This window comes from Labrus bergylta, chromosome 8, assembly GCF_963930695.1.
Source record: "Labrus bergylta chromosome 8, fLabBer1.1, whole genome shotgun sequence".
NCBI lineage: Eukaryota > Metazoa > Chordata > Actinopteri > Labriformes > Labridae > Labrus > Labrus bergylta.
The window spans coordinates 24,398,207-24,409,499 of record NC_089202.1 but is presented as its reverse complement, the minus strand read 5'-3'; the positions used below and the strand labels follow the sequence as shown (position 1 = coordinate 24,409,499).

General features: G+C 42.3%; 1 protein-coding gene across 1 annotated transcript; it reads left to right on the top strand.

Moving 5' to 3' along the window:
* Positions 1-1,125: 1,125 nt before the first annotated feature.
* Positions 1,126-4,267, top strand: mcl1b (MCL1 apoptosis regulator, BCL2 family member b). Its single transcript, XM_065958048.1, has 3 exons — positions 1,126-1,781; positions 2,463-2,713; positions 2,864-4,267. The coding sequence occupies exons 1-3, from the start codon at positions 1,289-1,291 to the stop codon at positions 2,978-2,980; spliced, it is 861 nt and encodes a 286-aa protein (XP_065814120.1). The 5' UTR covers positions 1,126-1,288; the 3' UTR covers positions 2,981-4,267.
* The last annotated feature ends 7,026 nt before the right edge of the window (positions 4,268-11,293 follow it).

Sequence of the window (11,293 nt, the reverse complement as noted above, 5' to 3'; positions counted from 1 at the left end):
TGACGTTTACAGTCACATTTGCTTTTATTTTATGTGTCGAAGACGGAAGTCCAAGTCCATTTATCAAAATTAAGGCGACAAGGGACCTTTTTACAGATGGCAATATAAATGCTGCTGAGCACTAAGTTCGCTTCTACTTTGAATTGAAACAGTTTTATGATATTAAAGGGACATCTGTCTTTGTATTAACTCCTAAAAACAGAGCCTCGGGACAAAGAAAGGTCCTCACTTCAATAATTTATCTTCTGCTGTATCCAGTGCGAAAAAGTACACACACAAACAAACAAACACAAAACAAAAACAAAACAATTGGAAAACTCAAAAGCCAAACGTGACTTGGCGCCGGTTGCAGCACGTGCATGCGCCCCTTTTAACTGAACTTAGTGATGAAACAGTCTTAATTATATGTATAATTAATGAAGTTATATTGTTGTGGAAAACATTTGTCATTACAGTCTTTTAAAGATCTGTCGATGAGGTTGGTATGATTAATTGGTTTGAGGGCGTGTTTCCGGTAATTCCTCTGTAGGCCACATACCATCGCTTTTGATGTCATGGAAATTTACAAAAATAACCCTGTGATGTAAACTATGTGATGATGTATCAAACTTATTTGTGTTTTCAGTCATCACTGTAATTATCAGGATTCCCTCCTTTTAATAGTCTTAAAAAGTTAGGCAAGTTTATTTATGTCGCAACAAAGTGATTTTTAAAGTGGCTCAAAAACGACATCAAAAGCATCGTGACAAAGGGAAAAACAGCCATTAAAATAAATAAGAATAAGAAATCACAGAATATTAAATATGAAAATATGTTTAAAAAATAATAATAATTTTTGCGTAATAAACAACGGACGAGGAGACGTTTTTCATCGTTTGATTTCATAAAATATTTAAACTTTTTGTGTTTCCGGAATAACTAGAAGAAAAAAAAAGGCAGGGTACGGAAATTAACAGGAAATTAAATCGACAACAGGAAAATAAATACGTAAAATATAAAATACCAAGACCAGAACAGTTTGTTTGGGGGAAGTCGGGGACGAACAGGATGAACGTAAAAGGTGACGTAAGACGCGTGACGCGTGACGCATTCACGCCCGACCATACATAAAGCGGGAGGACTTCGACTCTTTACTTCCGTTCACCAACCGACCTGCAATGTAGAACAAGTAAACGGGACTAAGCTAGCTATTTTTGAACCAACACAAGCTAGCATCAATTCGTTTTTGAGCTTAGTTTAATTCGGAAATTAAAGTAACTGTAAGCGTAATCTCAAACAAGGGATCACAATGGATATCATTAATATGAAGCGGGCGGCGGTCAGCGTATCTGCCGGAGTCATGAGCTTTATGATGCCACAAAATGGAGTCGGGGAGGGACAGATGCACTACGGCCCGGAAGCGTCCTCTCCACAAATAGCGATGGGATCCTCTTTAGCCTCACAAAATGGGAATGTCGGGTCGAATGAAACCACCAAGCGGCCCAAGGCTCTGGTTGTTAACTCTGGGAAAGTATTTCCAGCGATAAAAGGGCTCCGGGAGGACAGCGACGATATCGAAGACGGCTCGCTGCCGTGCACCCCGGAGCCGGACAGTGAAACCGAAGTCTCCAGCTGTCCCACTGGGGGCGAAGTCCTGGAGAGCGACACCAGGCAACTCATCAGCGCCTTCCTCAGAGAGCATACTGGGCTTTCAAAGCCTGGTTGGAATGAGAGTAGTGCACTATCGACGATGAAAAGAGTCGTGGAGGACGTGCTGGCGAAACACAGATACGCGTATAATGGTGTGTATTCATGTGTGTGTGTGTGTGGGGAAATCCACAGCAAAGTTATAGCATGTAGCATTTTCAGCTACATGATATATTTAACTTAAGTAATGCTTACAGCAGACAACATGTTTGGACAAGAAGGAAGCATTTTAATTAAAAAAAAAAAAAGATGCACAATGATCATCAGAGTTATGAATGTGGATGTTAGGTGTTTGTATACAGTTATATAAGAGTCTATAGGGCTGAAGGAGGAGAAATGCTAAGAAAAAGTGGGACTATTTTATACAGAAATGCTTTTAAAAACGGTCACTTTTATATTAAACCCAGTTTGTTTTTTTAATACTTGTTTTTTTTGTATTCTACCACAATGTATTTGATCTTATTTTATGTAACCTGGCCCTCCATTCACAAGACATTAAACAACAAAGCACATGATACAATCAAATTAAAGTAGCTGCAGGCGATCATCCCATTCATAGAAGATTTAAAAAAAAAAAAAAGAGATTTAACTGTGTTGATATTTCTTCCACAAACAACTGGCTTTAAGGGTTTTATTAATATTTAGTTTAGAGTCTGGTTTCTCTGCAGCTGAATCAGAAGAGTGCATTGTTGTTCCTCATTTAAGATTTGTATTGATTCATGTACAAACGAGGTAAGATTCCTGAGCCAAATCTTGTTTTTTGTTTTTTTTGGTAGGTATGATCAACAAACTGTCACTGGAAGACAGAGGGGACGATGCAAGTTTTGTCAGCGCTGTGGCAAAGAGCCTTTTTGCGGATGGAACAACAAACTGGGGCAGGATCGCCAGCCTGGTCGCTTTTGGAGCGGCTGTGTCACAATACCTGAAGGAGAATGGCAGGGGGCACTGTGTGGAGCTGGTGGGGCAGGAGATCTCCACGTACCTGCTGTCTGACCAGCGGGACTGGCTGGTCAAAAACAACGCCTGGGTAAGCTATGACTAAGAGCTGAATGACAGGATGTGGAAAAAAAAAAAAGGGTTGCATAACTGCTCTCATTGTGCAACAAAGCCTACGTGTCAAGCGAGCACAAGCCTTTGACCTCCGAGTCTAATGTGTTGTTCCCATCATTTGTTTCAGGACGGCTTTGTCGAGTTCTTTCGAGTAGCAGACCCAGAGTCCACAGTGAGGACAACACTCATGGCTTTTGCTGGGTTCGCAGGAATTGGGGCCACGTTGGCCCTGTTGATCAGGTGAACTTATGGACACTCAGAGACTTAACACATTCTGGACTTGAGACAAAGGACACTGAAGCAGCGGCTCTTCCTCAGCTGTTCACCTTTTTTCATCTTGGACTCCCTCACACCCAGCCTAAGAATAAGACTTTTCAACTTCAACTGACTTTTCAGCAACAACAATTAGGGTTATTTAATTTACAAAGAAATTTATTTTTATAATAAATGTAAAATGTGTTTCCAGACAAATTGAAGTGGTTACTGGCAGTCAGATAACAGCATTTCTGCTTGATTGCTTTTTTGTTTTTTTTTCATCACCAATCCCTTGTGCTGATGGTGTTGGTAAGGGCAGGGCAGGGCAGGAAGGTTGAAGCTGTCATGTAGTCATGAAGCCCTTTTCTTTTGAGCCCATTCATAACCCCTGGACCTTTTTTGTATGGACACCTCCACCATGTGAGAGGGGGAGGAGGAGAGGGGTTGATTTGCATGAGTGTAGCGCTACTTCCTTGTTATGAAAATGTTTGGATCTGCGCTAAGAGACGAAGGCAAACCACATGCAGGACTTATTTGCTCCGTCAGAAGGCTGGAAAGTTTGAGTCTGATGGAAGAAGTGAACAAGGACTGCGAGTCGAGTGGATGCAGATTGTGTTGGTCGCCTGCACCAAGGCTGACATCAGTATGTGGAAAATGGTTTTTCCTCTGAGAGAAGGGGAAGCGCACAATAGTTCAGATCCAGTTTTAAGCTACCAAATCTGTATGAAACAATAAAAAAAAAAAAAATCATTTGACCTTTCTGATATGGTCTTTCTGTTAGGAGTGCAAGGTCACATATGCACTCATCCTGGTTCTGTTGGTATAAAATGAATGACCTCGTTCTAAACTAACTTTAACACTGTTGCACATTTTGGCCTTTGATGTCTTTTCACACCACGCCCCCCCCCCAAAAGAGCCACAGCTGCAGTTTCCTAGAAATAAGCCGAAGCTGTGGCTGCGCCTCCACCACACAGAGCGGCTCAGCTGCATCCGCAGTTTCTTTGCGAGATGGGGTTTGTTATCTGCAAAGAGCTGGTGCAAAGCAGCAGAAGGGAGATTGTGAGACGAGGGTAAAAAACAGTTCACAACATCCTCACAAATGTCAAAACACTGTCTTCTTCCTCGGTAGGTTTTAGCTGCCGTCTGGTGAGGTAATCAACTATACTGGGTCCTTAACTGTTGATATGGTTTATTATGTGCAGTTAGGAAGGTTTTTAGATTGTTCTATCTGTGGGGTGTAACATTGTGTAAATAAACAGGAATATTTTTACACTTACTTTCCTCTAAGTCATTTAAACCCTAAAATCGAAGCCTAAACCATGTCAGGCCTCAGTCAGCGGGACCCCTGGTGATGCTGTGAAGCTGCACCCTTGTTTGTTCAGATCCTCCCGTCACCTCGGGTTACAGCGCAAACACAACACTCATCGAGGCCTTAGGAGGAAATGGAGTAGAGCTCCTCTCCATGGTGACGATTCACAGCAGACCTCCCCGTGTCCTCTCCTGCTGCTAATGATGTTCTCCACCACCCAGGTTACTCCGGCACAGTTCATTGTGAAGAACATGCTGCTGCACTAGGGGGAATTGAAGCTGAGGCAATCCTCCTCAGCTGTTTGCACCATCCACTGGTGGATTGGGGGGTGCAGAAATCACAGAGGTGTCTTGGGGCTGAATATGCAAAATGCATTGGGCTCTGAACAACCTTGAAGTTGGGAGCTGGCTTATTAGAGCCATACATTATTGAAGTGTTCGTGCATACATTATTTTCTCCTTCACCTCGTGTGTTGGAAGTCTAAATGATGTAACTTAAAGATTGTTATGTGGGTTTATCAAACAAAGGAAGGGTCAGTATCCTGAGATATGCAAAGAACAAAACGATCATTTAGACTTCACTGCACAGGAGCGGATCCTCGTAACCACACAAATCTCTCAGATATGCATATCAAACTATAAACATTGAAATCTTATTAGCCACCCCAAAATCCTGGAATGTGTTGTAAATACACTATTCAAGCTGTGTTGCATCATGCAGCTCATAGTTTTCAGCCTGCAGAAGTTTGTTTGCAGTCTTTAAAACACTTTAAATTGTGACTGCACTTAAATATATATATTTTTTTTTTATCCTTGAAGAATTAAGCTTAGAAGTTTATGATGACATTATCTTGTTACTTAAAAGTCGATGTGATTGGTGCAGACAGAAGGGGTCAACGAATGCTCTTCATGTGCACATAAACTTCAGGCCACCCCTGCACAAGTCAGGGCCCCAGTTGGGCCCCCCCAGTCCAAAAGGTCTGGATGTGCCCCTGCCAATGGAAGAATGGGAATCTTGTCTGTGTAGGTTCTCAGTCATCCAGATCATAGTAAATCCAAGCTTGATCCATTAGCGGGGAAAGAAACCTTTAAGAATCACCGCATAAAACAAGTAGTTTAAGTTTAAAAAGTACAAACAAGAGGATGAGAGCAAAAAGCCCAATCCAAGCTTGATCCAAAGGCAACTGGACTTGTGAAGATGTTTCACCTCTCCTCTGAAAGGCTTCTAACTCTAAACCAGCTGAAGAAGCCTTTCAGAGGAGAGGTGAAACATCTTCACAAGTCCAGTTGCCTTTGGATCAAGCTTGGATTGGGCTTTTTGCTCTCATCCTCTTGTTTGTACTTTTTAAACTTAAACTACTTGTTTTATGCGATGATTCTTAAAGGTTTCTTTCCCCGCTAACGACTAAATGTAGCGTACAGCAAGTAGGTTTGAAGTAGCATCCATCTATCTCCAAGCTTCCTCCAGCAAGTTCCCACGTTAGGGACTAACATTTAATTTAGATTTTAGATATATAACTCCTTGTTTCAACTTTATAAATGACACTTTGTTAATGATTAAAATAAGCAGGAAGAGCGTGTTAAAAAATGAGTTCCGCTTGCTTACAGCTGAGAAGAAAACATGCAGTAAAAATGGAGAATTCCTGAAACCTAACCATGGGTGCTTTATTGAAATGAAAGAAAAAGTCAACTTGCAGACATGCTTAGACCCCTCAAAGTAATCTTCTCCCGTTTGGCCCTCAGTAATGTGCCTCAAACTGAAACTAAAACCGGCACAAGGAGCCGTAAACAAAGCGGTTAAACTGTAGATCATTTCATCAGGGTTGGGTTCCCCTCGGTGCGGTGTTCACTTATCTTTCACAGCAACAGGAACGGTTCAGTGAAGAAGCTGTGGGAAAGAAAGAGAACTTTATTTTGAAATCATTTCTTTGGTCATCTCATGGAGAAGTGAACTCGGATCTTTCCAGGATAACAAAACAAAAAACAGAACCAGTCTTACATTTTTAAAATAGTCGACTTCTATGACATAGCTTTGCAACAACCGACTTAAGGCCCGATCGCACAAAGGTGCTCGCTCTAGGTGCGGCCGCTCCAAAAACTCCCAAAACAGGACTTTAGCACATCTGGGTGAACAAACAGCTGGGAGCACCTGGGGATCAGGGCTGTGAATACGGGCAAACCAAAACATAAGTGTGGAAGAAATGGAATCGAGAAAACGTAGCGCTCTCCCCGCTCCTCTGTTCCTCGGCGAAGAGGGAAAGCCGACGTGGTTTGATTGCGGGCTTCGGCTGAAAGTGACATTGACGAGAGCATTAACTTTAATGCACGCCACAAAAAAAAAAACGCTTTAAAAAAATAGAGCCTCCGAGCAGCAGAGAAGAGAAGAGCGCCAAGCAAGCACGTTGTACCAGAGGAAAACTGTGGTGATGCGTCTCTGTGTGATCGGGCCTGTATGCTGCTTTCACACATTTCAGGCAAACTGCTTCTGAAATCTTCCCGAGTTGCTTGTTCACACATGTCCCTCACAGCAGGAGACTTTCCCTGATGGACAGCAGAAAGGGGGCGGGGTCTCAGGAGGCAAGGCGTGATGTAGAAAGCATGGCGGCGGGCAAACCAACAAAGTCTGATAAATGACACTACAATGAGAATATTTGCCTTTATATCAATGCTACGTGTAGTTTGAGTCACGATAATCAACAGAACACTGAAGCTGCTTCATGACGTGCACAGGGATCACACCGGTGGCTTGCAGACAGTCACAGAATTGAAATGCCATCACCTCCTCCCATTCGCTCGTGGTGAATTTTCCTGAATCTTTCCTGCTGCGTTCTCACATCAGCTCATTCCCGACTTAACGCGGAAAATGTAGCATGGAGTCTGGCAGGAAAAACTCGGGGCAAAGTCGGAGTGGAAAATTCAGCTGTTTACGTTCACATATGCAGCTCAGCCTGAAAATTTGAGATTTGTGCAAGCAGCTTTACATTCCCTCAAATCCAGGCCCTGTGATCTCTTAACTTATTCCTGCAGCAACACACACACACACACACACACACACACACACACACAGGTCTACAGCAGGCACCCTTGCACAGACCCATGCACAAAGCAGCTGGGAGATGTTTTGAGGCTGCATTTTCTGTTAAAAGCAGTCTCAAAACGTCTGAACAGATTTAAGCATGCAAACCCTTCAGTGTTGAATAAATGTGTCAAATGTAGCAGTGTGAGCTCTGCAGAGCAGTAAACTGGAGAGCTTTCAGAAACCCTCGGGCAGGTATCGCATTCCTATCATGGGAGTGTTTTTAAGGAGCGGTTTTAAAAGTATTGTCAGCAAACATACTTTACATTCAGATACTGTGTGGGCAGTATTGATTATATCGCTGCTTAATCACTGCCCAACCCAGGAGAAAACAAGTATGAATCAGGACCCGGAGTTAGCTTAGCATGCTAACCCATGTTTAGTTTTTGTGCATGCAGCTCCCAGCTCTCTGCAGACTTCCTGTTGGCTCCAACAAGGAAGTCTGTTTAGTTACAAAACTTGCAAAAACCATGCAGAGAAAACTTTTCAGACTCCTTTAAGATCTGGGCTAACCCCATTTCACCACATTTTGTTGCTCAAAGCTTTCTACATCGCGAAGCTTCCCACATAGAACCAGTCTGCTGCAGTTGACTTCACAGTTTGGTAACTTGAGCTTAGAGGAACGGCCTTTTTCACACAGTCATCGTTATTGGCTGTAAGCCTCTACTTCCTCGTGGCAACAGACCGCCCCTTTATTTTAAAAAAAGCAACAGTTTCTGGGAAGTCAGCTGACGCACAAGTTTATCTTTAACAGGCGTACTCATCTACACTATTACTGGTTAGAAAGCTGCGAATACTTAGAATTCTGACCCTGAGCTGCAAAGATAGGCCATGTCTCTGCAGTTAGAACTAACTCTGTGTTACATGTCGGCCGAGTTTGTTTGAGTAAATGCTTTCATGTCTTACAGGAAGTAACTAGAAACTACCACAAAACAAGAACTCAAAGAGGCTCTGAAACCTCTGCAGGAGCTTCAAAAAGAGTATTTATCTGAATCCTGGCCTGCAGTCTTTGCTCTCTTAGTTGGACACACAGATCTTTATATACATAGGCAGAGAGCCCTGCGGGTGTCTACTTTCCCCTGTAAGAAAATCATCAGTCTGCACGTTGCAGAGCTGACCTCTAAATAGGAATGTAAATCCTGTTTTTCGAGCAGCTTTGTCTCTCTGTTTGATTCCACTTCCTGTATCCGCACTAAACTTCTCAGAGATCAATTTTTACTCAATTTAGATCTAAACTAGCACACTAAACTAGCATGTAACCTCTCCAGTGTAGCCACTCAGCCACGACATATAGTCGTCATGGTAACAATTGAAAATTTGGGGTAAAGGTAGCCTAGTGGTTAGTGTGCATGCCCCATGTACAGCTGCATAGACCTCAGAGCGAGCGGTCCAGATTCGAATCCGACCTGTGGCTCATATCCTGCCTGTCGTTATATATATATATTTGCATATGCAGTCTCTCTGGCTACAAAACTCTGCAAACATTTAGTTACAGCGGCTGTTTTTAATAACACACAAGGCCTCCTCTCATTATCTATAAACGGATGTCAGCACATTCGGATGCATCCCTGTTTGCTTTCCCTGGAATTGAATACAGATGATATTTGCATGCATCTGTAAAAATAACCATAATCAAAACAGAAAAAAAGGAGCACACTCAAACAGAAATAAAACTTCAGGTGCACGAGCGCAAAAAGAAAACAGATGACAAACAAAGCGCTGATAAAGGCTCTGTGCTGAAACGCGTCCGTTGTTGATCCGTACGCTGCTACCCTGACAAAATGATCCCTTTAATTTACCCCTTTATGAATTCACAATGAACAAAAAGTCCCAAACAAACGAAATATGCAATATGATCTTTGAAAGTTCAGATCAAATTGTCTTTTTAGTCCACAGAAAAAGAAGGACTTTCACTTTGCGATTACTGCTTCACCACGCCAAACCAAAGACGTTTGATCATCCAGGACAGAGCAGATGTTTTTCTATATTTTGTAATGTTAGATGATTATTTTAAAATCTTTTAATAACTACAAAACAGAACAACCTTACAGGGAGAAATAGCTCATAGCGGACGGACGAGCGAGATTGAGCGAGTGTGTCATTACGCACAGAGGAGAAAGATGAAACAGACAGACACTTAAATCGTTCACCTGTTCTATTGTAACTTCATTTACCAGAGTAAAGTGTGCTCTACACTGCAGACTGTAGTCTTTGTTAACAGAATGTTGCTGTCAAAACAGCTTCAATGTGCGATGAGTGCGCATTGATGTCTGCACGTCCGCTCGCCACACTCACTGCTCTAATTATAATCAAGCGTTAAAGAGCCCATATTATGCCCTTTTTGGGGTATATTTAATCTATGTATCTACTTTTGTACGTTCACAATAGCTAAAGTTCGAAAAAAGTGTCTGTTTTCATGTACTGTAATCGTTTTGTAGTTTTTCTTTATTTTCTGTGATTCTTTTCCCCCACGGGAGGCCCCGCCCCTATCTATGACACAATGCCGACTGTATCTATTGATTAATTTGAATCTTCGGGATTTTAATAATTGTTAGTAATAGGCCTTTCTTACTTCAACAGACAGCAAACCTCAAATAAAAATTCACACAGATGTATCTTATGACCGTTTTAAAGGTCCCATATTATGCTTTTTCTGGTTTTATATGTGTGGGCTCAGCAGAGTGCAGCTGACGACTCAGCTGAGCCCACACTGTTAGACACCACATGGGCCAAGTCTGCTCTGATTGGTCTGCCGATCCGCTCTGTCGTTATTGGTCAGTTGCTCAGCACGCGTCTCGGAAATTTCAACATGAGCTGCAGGGCTTGCTACAACGAGCCAATGGGCTTAGATCAGTGATCTCACACTGATAATGACGCCGGACTGACAAATTTTTTATTGAGGGGGGCTAGAACCGAACATTACATGCAGCTAATGCTGCAGCTAACAGGAGGACGTAGGAGAAGCTGCGTTTCCGCAGACTTTGAATTTTTTCACATAAATGTGCCTAAACATGCACAGGACACTTGGAAAACACACTAAAGAGCATATAAAACCAGAAAAAGCATAATATGGGACCTTTAAAACGGTCATAAGATACATCTGTGTGAATTTTTATTTGAGGTTTGCTGTCTGTTGAAGTAAGAAAGGCCTATTACTAACAATTATTAAAATCCCGAAGATTCAAATTAATCAATAGATACAGTCGGCATCGCGTCATAGATAGGGGCGGGGCCTCCCGTGGGGGAAAAGAATCACAGAAAATAAAGAAAAACTACAAAACGATTACTTGAGTTCTCGCTTTAACAATGGGAATAGTAATCGATTAGAGAAAATGATGCATTTCTGCACCCCTAGTGGATATTATTAATGTGCCACTATCTACGAGCTCTGTTAGTGAGAAAAGCTGGTTCCTCCATGTCTACTGAGCGACAGGAATGTAAACAGACGAAAGAGAATAGGACGCTCATTCAGGAAACAATGAAATCAAGCTGGTTTTGCCTCTGACGCTCGCTCACTTGGCATGCGGGTCCTCATTATACTTTAAGGATATTTCTGACATTGATTATTGTCCAGTGCTTCCTGCTCTTTGTCTTTAGGATCTGTTAGCCACCAGTTCATAGCGTGCATCTTTAAAACTTCATGACTGACATCGTTGACTGCAGAGTAGAAAAGTAGCCTCGCATTGAAGGTTAAAAATAGTCCGAGATCATCGGTCAAAGGCTTCTCAGTCATCATTAACGCCTCGGTCTGAACTCTGATCTTTGAGTTCTTCGTGGTGTTGGGCAGTTATCACAGATCAAATTGAATCCATCAGCTGGTGTGTCATGTTCTCTTTGGAGCTGAGTCATCCAGGCGTGTTTGACAACAGCAAGAACAACATAGAAAACAACAACAGCTAGATGATTTAGATGTCGGGT

What these genes read in the sequence shown, in the direction of transcription:
- mcl1b (XM_065958048.1), top strand. Translation starts at nt 1,289, where the DNA reads ATGGATATCATTAATATGAAGCGGGCGGCGGTCAGCGTATCTGCCGGA. An exon ending in ACACAGATACGCGTATAATG is followed by an intron (nt 1,782 to 2,462) that starts GTGTGTATTCAT and finishes TTTTTTTGGTAG; the next exon opens with GTATGATCAACAAACTGTCA. An exon ending in TGGTCAAAAACAACGCCTGG is followed by an intron (nt 2,714 to 2,863) that starts GTAAGCTATGAC and finishes CATTTGTTTCAG; the next exon opens with GACGGCTTTGTCGAGTTCTT.